This window comes from Passer montanus, unplaced genomic scaffold (genome assembly GCF_014805655.1).
Source record: "Passer montanus isolate IOZ18808 unplaced genomic scaffold, ASM1480565v1 scaffold10, whole genome shotgun sequence".
NCBI classification, from domain to species: Eukaryota; Metazoa; Chordata; class Aves; order Passeriformes; family Passeridae; genus Passer; species Passer montanus.
The window spans coordinates 30,095,499-30,115,330 of record NW_024356505.1 but is presented as its reverse complement, the minus strand read 5'-3'; the positions used below and the strand labels follow the sequence as shown (position 1 = coordinate 30,115,330).

Genomic DNA, 19,832 nt, shown 5'->3' with positions numbered 1-19,832 from the left:
TGGAATGTGAGATAACTTACCTTGATGCCTTCAAAAATAAGCAGTTTGGTTTACTTTCTGAAAGGAGTAGTTGGGGACGTATTCCACAAGATAACCCTTGTTAAAATACAGATGCAGCATCAGTCTCACAAGCTACTGTGCACCTCCTTACATCCCTGCAAAGTTTCTGAACTGACAGTTTTGGTAGCCAGTTATTTGGTAGCCAATCCGTTTTAAGCAGTTAATACTCTACCTTACTCTCCTAAAATTCTAAGTACTGGAAAGGATCAGCACGTTTGGCAGCATTGCAGACAATATTAATGGCACAAGTCTCGCTCTCCTCTGTTCTTGAATATGAGATGATAATAAGGGGGTCTGAGTCTTCTAGTGGCTGTCTTCCAATTTTCACTTAGTAAGATCTGACTTGGTAAAACACTAATGGTGTAATTGAAGTTCACAAGATCATGAACCTTCTCTTTAAACTTCTGAGTATTCTGAACTGAGTAGTCTTCACTGGTCACTTGCATCACTTGAAGATTGGCCAAAAGTCAGAGAATGATGAAAGAGTCTTACGAGCAGCATTTAAAGTCTGTTGGAGTAGGCTGCTGTCTGTGTATGATTCTGAAGTGTATGGTTTGTTTTTTGGGGGGTTTTTTGTTTGCTTTATTGATGTAGTTTTTAGTTATAGGTACTGATTCTAGATATTATAACTAACATCCACTGAGTGTCATGAATAACTCAATCTGCAAGAAAGCAACTGTTCAGAGGTGTCACAAAATCAAGACATCCCAGTCTGGCACTGCTAACCCATGCAGTAACCATCCTTTGGCATCTCTGCCTGAAACTTTCCTGCTGTAAAACTTCTGGTGTTTTTTTTGAAACTGGACAACAAACAGCCAAGTCTTGAGCGTGAGAGCTGCTGAGCTGCGGCCACTACAACCACAGCAGCTCAAACCAGATGAAAAAGTGCTCAAGAATAAGTGTTGTGCTTATGAAATGTCAGTACTGGAAGAGTATTCTCATTTTTTGATTTGCAAGTAGGGAAGAGTTAAGAGCTCTGCAGATAGGGGTGAAATTGTTTTAATTTACCAAAATATGGTGGAAGGTGTTGGACTTGCTGTCCGTTTACCTTTTTTCTATAAATGTGATTCCCTGCAATATTTAATTGTATATAACTTTAAATGCTGTTTAACAGTGTTAACACTAATTTTGCTGCAGAATTTTAAGATTTTGTGAGTTGAAGGTCTGTGTCCCCAGTACTTTTTAGTTCTTCCAGAAGGAATGCTGGTTCTCTCTAAATAGTATGACACTAGTTCCAAGAGCAAGAGTGTGTTTTGTTTAATCAAGGGTAACTTCTTTTACTCTAGGTCACTTTAGCCAGTATAGATGCAGAGCTTCAAAAACTTAAGGAAATGACCAACCATCAGAAGAAACGAGCAACAGAAATGATGGCCTCCTTACTAAAAGATCTTGCAGAGATTGGAATTGCAGTAGGAAATAATGATGTCAAGGTAAGAGTTAATCACTGCTGTCTTCAGTGCCATGTATTAAACACATGCATTTTGGATAGATGGGGGCATTTTCTTAGTATGGTAAAAATTACTGCCTAGGAAACTTCATCTGTATTAGTAATTTGGACATAAGCTTCTCCATTGCTTGTATTGTGACTTAATCAGGTCCCAGACAGGATATGATTATGCATAGACAAGGGAAGAGTGGGTATGATTTTTTTCTGAAGCAGTGTTCTCATTCCTGTTATCAAACTGCTGCATGAAGTAGTCATAATCAACAGCACTGTCTTGGAAATCTAATACTCCCCTACAGTGATGATTGGGATGATACATGAAAAACATCATGAGGATAGGAGATAAGTCTAGAGGATGGCTGCAGGGCAAGAATGTAAGCAGTATTAGAAATCAATAGTGAATGGTATTTCCTTCTTCAAGCAATTCATTGGCTTTGTACAAACTTCTAAATAATCAATCAGAAAACTTAAATACCAAAATGTAAGTGGTTTTTTTTCCATTAAGTTCTGTGGTTATCAGTTGAGGCTGGGGATGTGTCCTGGGCATTGAGATGCTCCAGTGCACTGTTACTTCACTTTTGTTATGTGAGCTTTCTGAATGTGCTGTTCCACCCTTTTCAGCAGCCTGAGGGAACTGGCATGATAGATGAAGAATTCACAGTCGCAAGACTGTACATTAGCAAAATGAAATCAGAAGTGAAAACAATGGTGAAACGTTGCAAACAGTTAGAAGGCACACAGGCTGAAAGCAATAAGAAAATGGAAGAAAATGAAAAGGAGTTGGCTGCCTGCCAGCTCCGGATCTCACAGGTAAATATTTCTCTACAGTGCAGAGTGTTCTTTATAAATTAAATTCATTAACCTTTCAGGGGGAAAAAAAAGTTGCAGGGTTTTTTTGGCACCTGACAAAGCACACTGTGAGTGAACAGCCATAGGACTCAGCTGTTTCCTTAGTACTCTCCTCAGATTGGATGCTAAGTAATTCTGCATGGGAGGATGTCAGAATTCCTGCAATTTATCTGTAGCCTGCTAATGCTTTTGTAGCACTTGTATTAAAAACTGGAGCCCGTGTGTTCTCCATCACAGGATTCTTTACAAATACAAGTCTTATAAAAGCAGTGGCTAGTGGGCACTCTGCCTGCTAATGCCCCAGGCTGGAAGTGGGAGAGGTAATAGCAGAATAAAATTCCAGGAGGTTTGTATAGCAGATTAAATTTATTTCTAATGTGAGAAAGGCCATTTTAATGTGATTGTTAGAAAAGATAAGTAATGTGACTTCTAACACTTTGGAAAACTGTAATCTAAATACGTAGTTTAATATTTCTGTATATTGTTTTTCATAGAGATAATCATCTCTTTTAAAATCAGGAGATGCATATTTCAGGGCAATCTTCTAAATACAGTGGGCCTCTTTTGCCTCTTAGTATTTAACATTCAAAACATCTCTTCTCTCAGCCAAAAATATATTTCATTCCAACCCAGAATAAAGACATTGTCTTAAAGGCTACATTACAGATCTACTTGAGTGGTCATGTTCTTCTAAGAGTCTAGCTGGCACCATTTTTGTTTTGAGATGAGGTTACTTGTTGTGTAAAAAATAAGTATGAACCGTTTATGCAGATGTAATTCCATGGTACCTAGTTCCAAAGCAAATTAATCTTTTCATTCCACAAGCATGAAGCCAAGATCAAGTCACTGACTGAATATCTTCAGAATGTGGAACAGAAAAAGAGGCAGCTGGAAGAATCTGTGGATTCCCTTAATGAAGAATTAGTTCAACTCCGAGCACAGGGTAGGACTTGCCTCCCTACACCCCACCCACCACCAGCATTTTAACAGTATAGTGATAAATAGAAAGTGGGAATTGTTCTGTTTAGGTTGAAAGGTAGAGCTACAGAAAGGCTTTTTGCTACTGAACATGTAGAATTAATCCATTGTAAAACATGTTTGGTGCTTGAAAGAACTGTTATTGATAGGATTAGACATGTTACTAATTTAATTAATTTTTGTTGTGGGAGGGCACTTTTTCCAAATTGTAAGGTGTTGGCAAGAGAGGGGAAATCAATGCCATCATCCATGTGATTGCGTAGATATCTGGCTGAATTCTGTGTTTTATTCACTGTCCCTTCTAGAAAAGGTCCATGAGATGGAGAAAGAGCACTTAAATAAAGTTCAAACTGCAAATGAAGTCAAGGTAAGGCAATTTCATTGCTTAAAAAAGAAGAAAACCCTAACAACCCAAATGCCCTGGAGTGAAGCCTGGTGGTAACTCCTAACATTTAAATTGTTCTGTTTTTTTCTAATAGCAAGCTGTGGAGCAGCAAATTCAGAGCCATCGTGAGACACATCAGAAACAAATCAGTAGCCTGAGAGATGAAGTTGATGCAAAGGAGAAGCTCATCACTGAGCTTCAAGAGTAAGTGCTTGTCTTTATTTTAGTGGTGCCACATGTCTCTGGACTGGGCAAGTACAGAAGCACAGTACACTGGAAGGAAGTGGTGAGAGTTTCCTCCAGAGCTGTCCTTCTGTCTTCCATTTTGTTACTGAATGGGCTGAGAGTTTCAGCTGATAAAATATTTACTTTGTGTTCAGCCAAAACCAGAAGATGATGCTTGAACAGGAACGTCTGAGAGTTGAGCATGAGAAGCTGAAAGCGACTGATCAGGAGAAAAGCAGAAAACTTCATGAGCTTACGTGAGTGATAATAAAAGTGGTGCATAAAACAAATGAGTGTGGGGAGGCTTACTCTATAAACTAGTGACATCATATGATGCAGTGCCTCTCACTTTATAGTATGCTTGTGAAGAGGCCTTCTTGAACCTTTTTTTAAAACCTTTACACTGCATGAGTACTTAAAATAGGAAGCAAAACTATGAAAGGTATGAAGACCATAAATGTTTTTTGTTATTATGCTATTTTCAATTTGCAGCTAAGTATTGTATTCTGTAAGACTGCAAGAGTCTTCTAACAATTCCCCTTACTCTTTTTCTGATTCTTGTTTTCCCTTAATCTTTTTATGTTTCTTATATGATTTAACTTGTTAGGTGGCTCTCTTTGGTTTATTCTTAAAATTAAACAGTTGCATGCTTCATTGATTAACTAAATACAATATGTTGGTGAATTAGAGACTCGAAAGTTAGCGGAAAAATGGAATTACATTCTGCTTGCAGATAAGTATCCAAGTCAAGCTCAGAAAGAGTTCTCAGCTCCTAGAAATCTGACCTTAATCTCCTGGAAATCTTTCTAAGTGTATCAGTTATAACCCCTTCCTGGTGCATGCAAATTTATCTTTACAGAAGCTAAAAATACATTATACTTAAAAGTACTTTTTGAAAAGTTCTTTTTGTCTGTGTTTAAAACACACAGCGGTTTTCAGGTGTTTTTATCATGGTATTTGAAGTAATCAGACTGATTTGTGCTGGTAACCAAGAAGCAATGCTTGCTTGCTTTTTTTTTTTTTTTACTTTTTTGTTTGTCCTGTTTAACTGACTAAAATTTTAACAGTACTCTGGTATTGTGATTCCATCTTATTTTGATTTATTTATCTGCCACAATGATTACAAAACTTACATTAACTACAATAGGTTTTCTTGCCTTGTGAGATTTGCTATACATTCCACATTATTGCTTTCTATTTCAGTTTGTAGGCTCAGCTGCATCTAGCTGACCACTTTAAAGCACCTGCTGTATAGGAACATTGCTCTTCAAAGGATTTGCAAAGTTCTAAAAATTGTATTCTGTGTCCTCCCCCAGACTTTTTGAATCCAGTTGTTTTCCACTGAATATCATAAATGTGCATGGCAAATGACAGACCAGGAACAATGCAGATTATTCACTTTAATTTTTTCAGTTTGAAGTTGTAGAGGATGCCTGGACCTGTTTATCCAGAGACACCTGGAAAATGGATAGGATAGTGACATCATTTAGAATATTTTATTAGATCAAATGTTTGCTCATTTAGCTGTGAGCTAGTAGTGAAACTGACTAAGTGAGGAGAAATACCTATTTTGTGACTATTTTGTCATGGTAACTGCACTGACTTACAGTTCTGACCAAGAACATTTCCTGTGCAGAAGATGCTTTCACATTAACTGGCAAGACAGCAGCTCTGTACACTGATAATCATCATGTTCTGTTCCTGTACACTGACAGTGTTGTTTATGATGCTGGTTTTGCCAATGTGTTGAAAGTGAGGTGTTAAAGAAAACAAAGAAAAAATTTTTAGTCTGGCACATGATACTTATCATATCAGCTAGTCACAGTTAAGAACATTTGTAGAATAAGATCTCCCCAAATACTCACTCCAGAGTGGACTCTGAGAGTCTTGTCTTTTACTGTTCTAGAAACTTCTATAATTTATCCATCTGAATGTACTTGTTTGTATTCAATATTAAGAGTACATCCCTCTTTTCCTTTTGCAACTCCCCCAGTCCTGCCACCCCCATGCCATACAGATTTCTGAGTGTCATCTGTTGGTTACATCTTTAATTTAAGACTTCAACCAAAGGACTTTTTTCATTTGTACCATAGAGTGTTAATTACTCTAGTTCTCTAAAAGAGCATTTCTGAATTTTCTGGGATATTTCAGAAACAATTTATTCTCTTTTAGGGTTATGCAGGACAGACGGGAGCAAGCGAGGCAAGATTTAAAGGGTTTGGAAGAGACTGTGGTAAGATAGTCGGAATATATTCCAAAGCAAATGTCAATATTTGTCTTTTTCTTTCAGAGTTTGTTTGGGTTGTTTTGTTAATTTCTTGTCTTTAACTGCAGGCAAAAGAACTTCAGACTCTTCACAATCTTCGGAAGCTGTTTGTTCAAGATCTGGCTACTAGAGTGAAAAAGGTAATGTGGTGCTGTAGTTAGACTTGTTGCTTCTGAGAATGCTGCATGAATTTCAGTTTAGAATTAAATTAGGATCTGATGTTTATTTGGTTTAATTTTTGTGGTTTGAACTTCATATGCAAGTTCAGATTTGTACTCAGCCTCCTGTCTCCCTCCATGTGCCTTTGTTACTGCAGAGTGCTGAGATCGACTCAGATGATACAGGAGGCAGTGCTGCACAGAAACAGAAGATTTCCTTCCTTGAGAATAATCTTGAACAGCTTACAAAGGTTCACAAGCAGGTACAGTGAGACTTTATTTCAAATTTTAGTGAAATTACTCCAGATCCATTATTACAGAAGCAACTGTCTATTGGTCATAAATAACCTTTATAAGTGAATACTTCTACATCTTAAATGTGTTTCTTGATACAGGAAAACTTTAGTCTATTGTTTTGTAACATAAATTAGTTAGCTGTTTTAAGTACATGTGAGTGTATAACAAAATAGCTGCATTTAAACAGAAAGGGATCCAAGTTTGTGTTTAGACTGCATATATTAATCCAAGGGCTGTTTGCCTGTCTCAGATGGAAGAGGTCCCTCTGTTGGATAGCAGGTTCTTCCACAGTAACTGATTTTTCAAATGACAGTCTCAATGGCACTGACCTGCACAGATTTACTAAAAGCTTAAGCAAAGTTAATATAGTAAGCCTACTGCTTTTCCTCTTTAGGTGTGAGGAGGGTATTTGGTTAGCTCTCCCTATGAAGGGACATAAGAAAATACTCAATTCTGTTTTTGTAGCTGGTACGTGATAATGCTGATCTGCGCTGCGAACTTCCTAAACTGGAGAAGCGACTTAGAGCTACAGCTGAAAGAGTCAAAGCTCTGGAGTCTGCGCTGAAGGAAGCCAAAGAGAACGCTTCTCGTGATCGCAAGCGCTACCAGCAAGAAGTGGATCGTATAAAGGAAGCTGTAAGATCCAAGAACATGGCCAGAAGAGGACATTCGGCACAAATCGGTGAGTAAAGAATCCCCTGCCCCCTAAAGCTTCATCTCCTACTTTTGTTTTGTTGTTTTTGTGTATATGTGCGTCTTTCAGCCTTCATTGAAACTGCACATGCCAATGTGATCTCTTTTCTACTGTGAGTTATATTTTGGTTAACAGACTGTGTGTGGAGGTGGTACTTCATGGTTGTTTGGCTTTTTATTTATTTTATTTGGCTTTGGAAAGGGCTTACCAACCTAGATTTCTAGCCTGAATATGTTACATTTCCTGGAAGAAACAGTACACTGCATGTGAGTCTTAATCTCTTAGATTATTCCAATTCCATTCCAATTTCTAAGACTAAAGAGGTATTTCAAGGAAACAAGAAAGATTAAGCCATCACCTTCAACAACAATAACAACAAAATTGACCTGATATTAAGGGGCAGAGGAGCAGACAGAAACCCATAATATCCAAAGATCCTTAATTACCTTTCCAGTTCTTTGTTCCAAAACATACAGTATCCATGGCCCTCTCTAGGGGAAAATAACAGAAAAATGGGTGGGAAGGTGGAGGCAAAATAGTCGTATTCCTTTGCTCCTCCACCTGCCATTACTCTGTCGAGTGCTGAGGATGGAGAAGGTGTATGACCTGTGGAGAACTTAACTGTGCACATTGCACTACAGCTGTAGAACTGAAGGACTTCAGTCATCAATATACTTCTCTTAAATGTTAATGTGACTAAAATGAGTGTTGCAGTTAAATTTTGCTCATGTTCTGCAGGTCTGCAAAGAGCTGTTGCAAAATTGTTTAAATTTTTTGGTCACATGAAGTGGCAGCTTGCAGACAGATGCTTTTTTTGTGTCTAATTTTCTCTCAAGTGGTCTCCAAGAAAACAAACAATTCTCTAGTGAGCTCACCTGAGGTATACAGCCTCTTGTGATTAAATGTCTAGATGACAATGTCTAGTCATGTCTTCCTGGAGATCAGTTTCCTATAAGGCAGTAATTGAGAAGTGTTTCTCTGCTGCAGCTGCTGCCTGTAGATTCTTTTTTGCCTGCTGAAATTTTAAGTGCTTCTCTTTAATATTACAGAATTTTGTTAAGTCCTACACATACATTATGTGTGTTCTGTTGGGAGCTAAGAGCAAAACTGATTGAAAATACAGTTTATTAAGTGTATGCAGCTTATGAACAACCTGTTGAAAGTGCTGGATTTTTACTTTGGCTATAGAGCAAGTTTTATTTTTATGTGGTGGTAGGTTGATGAAGCAGTGTTATCTATGGAGTATTGGTACACAGAACCACCTGCAGGGAGAGTAACTAATGACTTTATCAATAAGTAGATGTGGGAAGGACAGCAAGTATGATTCCTTACTGACAACTCTCAGGAAGCTGTCTTAGTGTTGTGTCTTCCTGGAGTTCTTATTGCCAAAAAAAAAAAAGATTCATGGAAGGTAATGCATTAGGTGGCACAAATAATTCTCGTGAAGATAATCCTTATCAGAAGCTTGCGAGCTTTAACAGGGAGCAGTAAAAGCAAAACCTTGTCTGTTTTCCAGGGTTTGTTGTAGTTGACACTGATCTATTGTGTTCTCAGAATGCCATCCTCTAAACTTGTTTTCTTATGCAAAGTGCATTCAGTTGTGACTATTACATTTGGCTAATGATATCAGTACATTTGAATAATCCAAGGTATTGTTGTGTGTATATCTGTAAGTCACATTTCTTGTCTTGCAGCTAAGCCCATCCGCCCTGGCCAGCATCCAGCAGCTTCTCCAACTCATCCAAGTGCAATTCGTGGTGGAGGTGCGTTCACCCAGAACAGCCAGCCAGTCGTGCTGCGCGGAGGGGGACGGCAAGACAAAGTGTGAGTTTGTCATGTGGCTTTTTTTAAAATGTGTGATCAAACTACTTCGTGATAGGTTTGTTACAGTTCATTCTGTGGCATAAAATCACTTGAAAAGTCAGATTAACTCCTCCTTTTTAGAGAATTTTGTAGCCAGTGGAATGGTATAATGTATACCTGACTAAAGATGCTGCTGCTTTTCTTCTTAAATGTGTTTGCTGTAAAATGGTAATTCTGATAGTGGTCTGCAGGAGTAGAGCAAAATGTGGAAACAATCAATTGGAGATGATTACCAGTCAAAGACAGTAGCCACTGTTTGGGAAAAGAGTGGACATTTTAAATTCTTTTGGCTTGCTAGTCTATTTTCAAATATGATTTTCTTCAGGAAAACATTCAGTGATGAAATAAAATTTACCGGATTTTTACATGTTATTTATTTGCTTTTCTTACTGTGTTTGCACACTGCTTCATGTGTCAGTGATTTGGAATTATTTAACAGAAGAATTCACGTCCTTGTCCAGTAAACTTAAAATGTTAGCCTAGCTAAAATGCAGTTACCGAACTTGAAATGAAATGTGCACGCACTTTAAAACATCTCTAATCTCCAAAGTAATTACATGTTGCCTGGTATTTAATATGTTTAAGTTGCTTTACAGAATCATCTCTCTTTTTATTAATATCTGCTTTATAGTTGGTTGATCTGTTGTTCACCTAACAGTAATGCTGTACTTTATATTCTCTGTTGTCATCTTCACTTTTGAATGTGTCTATAAATATCTTGTAGACATTCCCTTAGTTAATTATCTGCATCTTCAGTTTGAAATACATCTAAAATGGGGTGGGGTGCTTGAAATCTGGGTGCTCCTCTTCTGAAGGGCTCCAGAACAGCTTATGTCAATCTTGTTTCTATTTGTTTCTTTTCATTAGCTGACTGACTTTTCCAAGCTTTCTCTCCAATTCAGAGAAAACAGGGCTGTAGTACTAGTCAAGGTATCTGGTTCTGATCAGAAATATCTCTTAGTAAATAAGAGGTTGAACTGATGAGTACTTTAGCCTTGAATAACTTTTGCCTTGAATGACCAAGGAGTTGCCACTAGCCAGGAATAGCAGTAGCAGTCATGGGAAATGGAGCTGGGCTCTAAATGGTTTCTGGCTCTTATGTTTGCTCCATTATTGCAGTCAAAATTGCATGCAGTTTGTGGTGCTGTAAAATCGTTGGTAGCAGACAGCATTGCTTAAATGCTTTGTGTGTTGTGTGATTTCTTATTTTAAAGTGGGATTTTTATTAGCACTTATCTGAGTGGTTTAAGAACTGGGCTCTTAAAGGCCATGTAAATGGTGATGTGGTCTACTGTAAATGTAAATAACTTTGCCTTTTGTCTTAATTCTGTTTGTTTTTTTTTTCATTTACAGTTGCTGAAAAGTAAATGCAGCAGGAGGAGGATTGGATATTGTGTAGAGGGAGTCATTCCATTACAATAATCTCTCCTTTTGGGGACTGTAGGATTATTTTTTGAAAATTGTATAAATTGTACCTGGCCTGTACAGCTCTTCCCCCTTCTACAAATTCTGCTAACTGATTCCCAAAAAAAAAAACCAACTAGAGTGCAATTTTGGCGTCTTGAAAAATGACATGTTACTTAAAGTGTAGCTCTGCTTATTACACAGTTTGTCTTTCATGTCTTAAATTTAGTCTGCACTGTGCCAAGCTGAATGTACGTTGAGAAAAACCTTAGTTCAAATTTTCTAGTTTAATTTGTGTACATCTTATTGTCTTAGGGAATGTGCAACAGTGTTTAAGTATACTTTCATTTTTATCACTTCACATAACACTACATGTCCCACTGAATGAGGGCGGCACTCTGCATTACAGTTCTCTTTTGGAATGCTGCGCAGAGCATGGAGCTAACTGTGTTTGTGCAGGGGGAGGATCCTGAAGTGCTGGCACGGCTGCCTCGAGGCGCCGCGCTCCACCGACCGCCAGAGTGCGGTGAGAGCAAGGCTCTGTGACTCATCCCGGAGCCCGGCCACCGGGTCACCTGCAGTTAAATACTGTACAGTGATGAGAGTAAACCTGAGTTTACAAAAAAGACTTTGGCAATGGATTATCCCATCTGTCCTGTTCCTGGTTCTGCACACAGTACAGTCTGGTGGAGTGAAAACATTCTGCTTCATTCTGATGAGCCTGTCTGTCCATTTGTCTGTGTCTGTGATGGTTCACTTTCACTATTTTGTAATAGTGAAATGAGGCCAACCTAAACTGTAACTTTATATTCCACTACATACAGTACTGGAATTTTTGACTAAAATTTTAATTTTCAGTTTAAAAAGCCTTTTTCAGCAACAGGCCAATTAATTCAGATACGTAAATAAAGGACACAACTTTTTAAAACTGATGTATCCAAAAATGCCAGAGGCACGTGTTTAAAATAACAATAAAATAAAGTGCTACCCTGAATTGTATTTGTAATTCATTTGTAAGTAGGTATATGAAATGTCCAAGGTAGTAGTTGTTGAATATTTTTCTTCTCTTTGCAATAAAGTCCTGTAAAGTGGCTAACAAAATGAAACGTGGGGTTTTGATTTTTTTGTTTGTTTGTTTTGAGCTCCGGTACTCTCATTGAGCTGATCCGGGGATTAAAGTTTTATAGTATAATTTACTTAACTTATTCGTAGGGTTTAGCCACTATAATTTTTAGGACAGCCTTCTTCTGTATAGAAACTAGTTAGTTACCAGGTCTTTAAGAAAGAAGAAACTTAGTATTGCTGGAAGAATTCAATGAGTTTTCAGACCTGGTTGATAGAACTTTTTGTTCTGGCTTGAGTTTTTTGCTGGGTATTCAGTTATTGTGGAAACAGTAGAAACTCTGTGACTGTTCAGACAGCCAATCACTTTCAATTTTTATATTTTAAAATAGGCAAAATATTTATATTATGATGGAGTATAGTCAAATTTTAGACCTTGAACCACTTTTTTTCTATATCTACAGTAGTCTGAATTTTTAGTAATTTGATTTTTGAAGGTTGAGTGTATCATTTGGAGATCCCACTATTTTGGAGTTTTCAGCTTTTAAGACGGTTTTCTTCACCAAGGCAGCCAGACACTCCAAGCTTGCAGTTGTTTTAGAGCACAGTTGAAGGCAGCATACTGAGGGAAAAAAATAAAGAAACAACAAAATATTTCAATTAAATTTCTCATCATGGAATCAGCACTGTCCATTATCTTTCTCAATGTTAACTACAGGTTTTCAGGCCTTCATTTGTCAATGTGCAATCATAAAAACAAAACAACACACTCAAATGAAGCAGGATTTTTTTCTCATGCCTGTGAATGGGGGTTTCATTCCTGTAGGTAATTGTCATGGGTTTTGGTGCTGAAAATTGCTGTGTTTAAAAAATTAGATTAAATAGTAACTAGTGTGTAGCTCAGTGTACATCACCTTTTTATATTTAAACTTTTTATTTTAAACCTTTTATGAAGTTTACCAAGAACTGCCTCTTAAAATGTATAAAAAGAAAAACACACAACTTTCTTTGCTTTCTGGTTTGGCTGTCATAGGTCAGCCAGACAGGACAATTACTGTATTTTGTAAATGAAAGTATTCAGTCTATACAGGGAATGTTCAACACTGCTGTTTCAACTTGCAGTCTTTGAGTGGTTCTTATTTTTATGTTCCTCTAGATCATATTTTTAAAAGATGGTTTAGGATAGGAACTTGGTGAAATAATATTTATTTCTGGTGAACAACTAAATTATTTGCATAACTTAAATGCTGACTCACTACTGTGTGTAACTCTAAATTTGACATGAGGACAAGTCTACCTGTGGAATCTGATTTAACTTCAGTACACTTAAGATGCATTAAAACAATTGGTTTGGGGAAGACGCCATATAGTTTTAACTTACCTGCATGCTGTAAATGTATTTGTGTTTAAATAAAGAGGAGAAAAATCTTTGAACTTCTGTGTGCATTTATTCCATTTATTATCTCTACATGTGGTCAAATGTGGTGATGCAACAATCTTGTCCAGGTGTGTTGTGCTGTGCTTGGGGCTCTCCTGAGTGTGGTGTCAGTTGTCTGTATGGTGATGGTCAAAGTTCTCTTTTTATCCACGTGCTTGGACAGTTGTTTCCAGAGTCTGTGTAGACTTGGTTGGAAAGGAAATACCATGAGTTATCACTTGCTTTGTGAGCCTCTCTTTTTTTAAACTTGGTGTCTGCTGGTTTGGTAACCCCACATTCTGGTTGAGACAGATGAATCCATTTCCAGTATTTCTGTGCCACCTAGACTTGTGTAGGCTTCTTTTCCTTTCCAGGGACTCATTTTCCTTTACCAGTATCTGTAAAAGCTGGTTCTGCTTTTTCTTAGTGCTATTGAACTGATGTTTTTTTATGGAGCAGTGGGGTTATGCAAGGCTGCAGTCAACTTCTGGATAATTTCCACAGAAAAAGATTTAGCTAGATGTATAGCTTTGATATATAAATATATACATATATAAAAAGCAGAAAGGAGGTCATGATTTAAGTCTGCCAGTACACTTACTGTAAAAGCAAATATCTCAGGAGGGAGAACTTGCATCTGTAAAACTGTTCATCAATGAGCTGATCTGTACTGTAAAATATTTCCTAGCGTGCCCTGTGCCCAGTCACAGAGCCTCCCTTTTGAATAGGTCTCTGTGTTTGCTAGGGGATGATCAACTCAGACCTCTTTAACTGCAGACACCCACTAAGGGATGCTCAGAAAGGAAAGGAAATCTTTCACTTTGAAGTTTCTTATGAGCAATGTAATGGTCTGAAATCACTTTCGAAAGTGAGCAAAAAAATATTACTGCATCTCTGCCAGGGAAAAGCTGTGGTTACCTGCACTGTAAACTGGTAAGGAGTTCATTGGCTGGCCTTGGTCCCTTCCCCCTTGCATGCACCGAGGAGCTGTAACACCCGTTTAGGAAGTGTCAAAATGAATCACTGTTTAACACGTGCTATGTGCAAAGCTGCCACTTAAGTACGTATTAAGGAAATAATAAATCCTCACTGAATTACGAAGGAAACACCTCTGGGAGATGATCACTGAGGACTGATGAGTACGTCAGAGTTTTTGCCTGGGGAGTTTTGAGCTCTGAGTCTTCCTGAGCTCCGCACGGGGCTGTTCGTTGTTTCATTTTTACCCAGCCCTTGCTGGGGCAGTGCGGGCAGTTTGAGCCGCCGACTCCTTCGGGTGTTTCACTGCCAAAGCTGGAGGGGCAGAGCGTACCAGTCAATCAGCCGCGCTGTCCAGGGTAATGGGCAGAAGAAGTTCGGGAAGAAGGAATATACAGTACAAAAGAAAAGAGCCTGTTTAGCCTATTTGCATTTGAAAAGGAAAGTAAGAGGCTAATGATTATAAAGGGAAAGCTGAGGCGTTGCACAGCATGGTGTGGCATATCTGCACCCTGGGATGTCCTGCAGGCTGTGCTCTGCACGTGTGGGCACTGCGGTGTTGTGGAACTGAGCTAAATCCATCGGCTGTCTCCACCTCCGGTACCGAGGGAAGTGTTGATGTGTACCTGCAGCAAGGAGGGCAGCATAACCCACATTCTGCGCGTTCCTGAATCCACACAACTGGGCGTGGAAATAACTCGGAGGTGCCCCCGGGTGTGTGTTCAAGAGAGCTATTTCCACAGCTCCTGTTGTGAGGAACAAATGCCTGAAAACCCCTGTCCTGTAAGTCAGCTAAATTGTCTCCTACACTTGGAGACAACTACACTTCACAGCTTATAGCACGTATTGAAGATACCCGTGGAGCCACTTGCTCTTTCAGTGGATTCTTGATTTTGCTGTTGTCAGGAGCAGCATTAACAGGTAAAGGTAAATTAGCTCAGCAAAGTGTAAATGTAAATGTCGGGTGTTATCCTGTCTGCTTATCGCCTTCATCAACAGGCCCGGTTCCATCGGCCAAGGGCGTGTTGTGCTGCCGGGACAGATGTTTTAAGTGATCACTCATCATCCGATAAACAAGCGAGTATTTGGAGGGTGTTTTGTTATGATCTTCCCTGAGAGGGTGTAAATGATTCTTTGAATGCTTTTACTGCGGGAAATACCCTTCAGCGGAAACCAGGACGGAGCTCAGTCTGCTGCCCAGGAAGGCTGGCTTCAGCCACAGCTCGCCGCGAGCCTTTCTGTGCCTGCAGCAGCCTGGTGGTGACCGCAGGGCCCGGGCTGGTTTGCAGGGCCGGCAGCAGGGCGAGCCTCCCCTGCTGCTCCTGTAGGAGAGGATATCCTCTCGCACTTGGCGCTGGGTTGTCGTGCAGAGGCAGCGCAGCTCCTGCTGCTCGCACACCGCAAGAGTCCCGTCCTGTCATCACCAGGCTCAGCCCCCGCCGCCCTTCCCCTTCAGACTGCAGAGCCCCCTCGGCCCACCTCGGGAGTGAGTGACTTGTCCCTGTGCTGGGGGAAGGGACGAGCTGCCTGCTTCTCCTGAAAGATACTGGTATTGCTGCTCCTCCTGAAAGATACTGGTATTGCTGCTCCTCCTGAAAGATACTGGTATTGCTGCTCCTCCAGGTCTGCTTTCCTCTTGGGCACGAGGCCGTGTGCTCAGGGTTACACAAGAACAAGAGGAGCTGAGCCACAGGTCATGGAGAGGAAGGAATACAGGCCAGGCTGTGGAGTAATAAAGGTTTTGAGTTTGGTCTGTGACACTTTCTAGGTCTAAGGTTCAGCTTGATTTCAGGCCGAGTGATGAGTTCCTCCACCGCCCGGGCTGTCATCCTCCCTGCCCAAAGGACAGTTGTGCTGATGAGCCTGCAGGGTGCTGATGAAGTGTAAGCCCTCTGTTATCTCACTGCTCGGGGCACTAAACCCAGAACTGTCCACCCGGGGCTGCAACTCCAGCGGGGCTGGAAACCAAGGATCCACTGCTCCCTCCCTCGGCCCGGGCCTCTGCTCTGCCCTCAGTCCGGACCCCGGGCTCAGCCGGGCCCGGATCCGCTCGGGACGCGGCCCCGGCGCGGTGCCCGTTCAGCGCGGGGCGCGCCCGGCTCACGGCACTCCCGCGGGGCTCCCGGCATTCCCGCGGGGCTCCCGGCACTCCCGCGGGGCTCCCGGGCATTCCCGGGATCGCCTCGGTTCCTGGAGTCCGTCCCTCCCGGACCCGGCCGCGCTCCCGGCGCCGCCGCCCAGCCTGGGTCCCTCCTGTCCTGCCGGGAGCCGCGGCCGTGCTGCTCCTTCCCCCTGAGCTGCACAGGATTGAATCCTGCCCTTTAAAACACTGGAAAAGACGCACGTTGTTTCTGAATAAGTACCAGAATATCGTGATAGGCATTTTCCACTCTTTGTTTAAACTACTTTTTTTTTTTTTTTTTTTTTTTTTTACAGAAAGATATTTGGAAATGTCACAGAATTTGGTTTCGTTATTTGAACTGCAAAATGAATAGTGTGAATTAATGGCAGAAAGTCAGACCTGTGCAGTGGGTGAATCATTATCAAATCCACTCATAGGTGAAGCTTGAGACATTTTTGTATTTTTCTCTCATTTCCAGCTGACTTGTCTTCATTGATCCACAGACACTTGAGCAGCACAATAGAGGTGGGAAGAGTCATTCCTGATGAGAAATGGATTTTTTTCCTCCTGCGCTCATTATTGTAGAGGACTGTCAGTTTCCCTTGGCAGCCTGTACAATGGGCTTGCTCTCTAATAAATGCAGATAGCATTAAATTAACGTTTCATTCCCACAGTGACAAACAGTGGCATCCAATTCCAGCACAGGATAATTCAATGACAATATGGCAGCAGACATGTACCTCGCCTGTTATGGGCTAATCAGTGATGCAGTGTTCAATTTGGACTCAAAGCATCCACATAACTTGCAGTGAGTTTATTAGCCTTTATTAGCTGGTGAAAATGAGCTGGGAAGTGCAAAATGAGAGAATATGACTAATAAAAAAAATCAACATAAAAGCATGAGTCAAATCTAATACAAATTTTATTTCTACTCTTCATCTAATTCTAACTGGAACCTATTCAGGATCTGTCAGGGGAGGAGAACTGTTTCCAGAACTGACTGCAGCAGTGTAAGCACATGTGGACATGAGGAAAACGATCCTTGGTTCATATGCTGGGCTGATGAAGCTGGTAGAAATTGCACTGCCAGCCTGGGAAAGAATGCAGTTTGGTTTTGTCGTGTCCTTGGTCAGAGCTTGGAAATGCAGGACAAAGCAAGGCTGTGGAGAAGGAGACCCAGAGGTATCTGGAAACAGTTGCACCAAAGATCTCCAGCAGAGCAGAGCAGATTCCCACTGCAGGGAGACTGCAGGGGCCAGTGAAGGGAGAGCAGAGCCCCCAGCACCCTGCCGTGGTGCTGGGGAGGGAGCTGCTGGTCCTCAGGCAAGACCTGGCCCTGAGCCTCCTCTCTGCCCCTCCCCTGCTGCCTTTGCTCCTTCCTGCAGGTGCTTGGCTGGTGGGCCCAACCCTGAGTGCATCTTTCTTTTGGAGTCACAGCACACGTGGGAAAACCCTCCAGAGGGAAATGGATACTGAGCTTTTTTCAGATAACTTGCAAAAAGAAGAGATTTTGCAAGGACAGGAAATTCAGCCTTCACTTTTACAGCATGCCCCGGGGTTTTGTTCTGCACATCAGCAGTTCTGCAGGAGGGAAAGGACCGGTGGCAGCCGTGGAAAACACAGGGTTCCCCTTTCACTTGTGCTCATCTTTCTGGGCTGTGTGCTTCTGAAAGGCTATTTTGGTGCATGCATTCTCAGCAAGAGCAATGCTTCAGTTAGTGCTTGGCATTAAATCTTACGGGTGCTAGTTGCTTTTTACTTCTCATCAGATGAGATATTTAAAAGCATCTCATTTGTGTCCCCTAGAATTAGTCTGAAGATTCTCATCACACTTGGTTTTTTATTAATGGAAGCTTTTGGAGACACATCTGGCATATTTTATTGATCATAATCTCATGGCTGGAAGCTCATCTTGGTAGCTATAGCAACAGAATTATTTTTTCCAAACGTCAACATAGCTCCACAAAAAGTGGAGTAAGGAGGAGCAGATAATTTAAATTGCTAGACAGCTAATAACTCCTTCTTCTGTAATAACTCCTTCTTCTGTAACCTGGCCTGCTCTGTGGGACAGCTCTTTCCTCTGCTTCCAGCTCCAGTGCTTGGCTCTGAGAGCATTCCTAGCAGTGTTTCTTCATCCTGCCCTACAGCAGCATCCTGCTAGCACTTGAAAATGGTGATGCTGGGACAGCCAAGTAAAGCAGTGGGTGGATGCTGTTGCCTCCCTTGCTTTCCCTTAGGGCTTTCCAGTAAGGCAAGTGGAGAACCACCCTCAGCCTCCAGCCAGAGCAGAAAGTCAGATCCAGCTGTGGCTGCCTGACTTCTTCAGGTCTGCAAGAAGCTGCATATGGATATAACCAGTACTTCCAAAAGATTTCCAGACATTCAAACCTTCACATCATCCTCTCAGCTATTGACTAAAATGGGCCTTTGGAAGTGCTGAAGAGCACAGCCCTGAGAAAATTGCAGAGGGTGAAGGGCAGACACCTTCCCTGGGGGCTGCAAATGCTTCCAGGTAGGGGCTGGAATATGTTCCCACCAGCTCCGTGGCTGGTGAGCAGGGCAAAACACTTTGGTGTCCTTAACTTATTCCCCCAACTGGTGATTGCATTCCCCAAATCCCGCTCCCAGTGAGGGGAATTTCCCTGGGCCCCACAGCCTCAGGCAGGGCTGAGGCTCTTGGCAGCACCCTACAAAGGGCCTAGGTGAGGATGATGGTGGTGGTGATGATGATGATGGTGACGGAAGTCAAACTCACAGCTGGCAGGCAAATCATTCAGAGCTCTGCTGCTGCAAATGTCTCCTATTTGAGAGACACCTCCACGTCTGTGCAGCCCTGTCCTCAGCCCCAGCAGCAAGGCAGCGTGAGGCTGTCCCACGGAGCCACAGAGATCACCCTCTCAACACCCAGGGGGGCTGAGTTTGGGTTTGTTGGCCTTTGTTGGTTTCTCTGTTTTGGGTTTTTTTGTTGGATTCTTTTCCATCATCTGGGTTTTTTCCACCTTCTGAGTTGTGTTGGACCCCTGCTCCCGGGCCGCGATGATGGTGGTGGTGATGATGATGATGGTGACGGAAGTCAAACTCACAGCTGGCAGGCAAATCATTCAGAGCTCTGCTGCTGCAAATGTCTCCTATTTGAGAGAGACCTCCACGTCTGTGCAGCCCTGTCCTCAGCCCCAGCAGCAAGGCAGCGTGAGGCTGTCCCACGGAGCCACAGAGATCACCCTCTCAACACCCAGGGGGGCTGAGTTTGGGTTTGTTGGCCTTTGTTGGTTTCTCTGTTTTGGGGTTTTTTTTGTTGGATTCTTTTCCATCATCTGGGTTTTTTCCACCTTCTGTGTTGTGTAGGACCCCTGCTCCCGGCGTGTCCCGTGCGGGCGCTGCGGCCGCTCATGCGAGCTAATGCAGCCCGGGTCACCGAGCGGGAACAAGGCGAGGATTGTCCCCCGGAGCTGGGCAGGGCAGGAGCGCCAGGCACGGGCGGGCAGGGCAGAGCGGGCACGGCTCAGGCTGAGCTGCAGTTCCCGTTCGCCGCCGGGAATGCCAAGGGCTGCTTGCTGCAGGGAAGCTGGAATCGATGCTGCTGAGCACAAGGGTGGCTTGGCACGGCTCGGCGCTGACTTGGTGAAACACGTT

At 41.9% G+C, this 19,832-nt stretch overlaps 1 protein-coding gene across 2 annotated transcripts in view; it reads left to right on the top strand.

Annotated features, from left to right (window-relative positions):
• KIF5B (kinesin family member 5B) overlaps positions 1–13,119 on the top strand; it is a 33,911-nt gene extending 20,792 nt beyond the window's left edge. Inside the window, exons 15-26 of one of the 2 annotated variants that reach the window (XM_039706952.1) lie at positions 1,347–1,490; positions 2,129–2,314; positions 3,179–3,296; positions 3,637–3,698; positions 3,811–3,920; positions 4,097–4,198; positions 6,114–6,174; positions 6,276–6,347; positions 6,524–6,628; positions 7,128–7,344; positions 9,051–9,180; positions 10,573–13,119. In XM_039706952.1, the coding sequence (XP_039562886.1) occupies positions 1,347–1,490; positions 2,129–2,314; positions 3,179–3,296; positions 3,637–3,698; positions 3,811–3,920; positions 4,097–4,198; positions 6,114–6,174; positions 6,276–6,347; positions 6,524–6,628; positions 7,128–7,344; positions 9,051–9,180; positions 10,573–10,579 (1,314 nt within the window). In that variant the 3' untranslated portion in view covers positions 10,580–13,119. Of the gene's footprint in view, positions 1–1,346; positions 1,491–2,125; positions 2,315–3,178; positions 3,297–3,636; positions 3,699–3,810; positions 3,921–4,096; positions 4,199–6,113; positions 6,175–6,275; positions 6,348–6,523; positions 6,629–7,127; positions 7,345–9,050; positions 9,181–10,572 lie in introns of both variants that reach the window. The other variant, XM_039706942.1, reaches the window with a different exon arrangement.
• Positions 13,120–19,832: the final 6,713 nt, after the last annotated feature.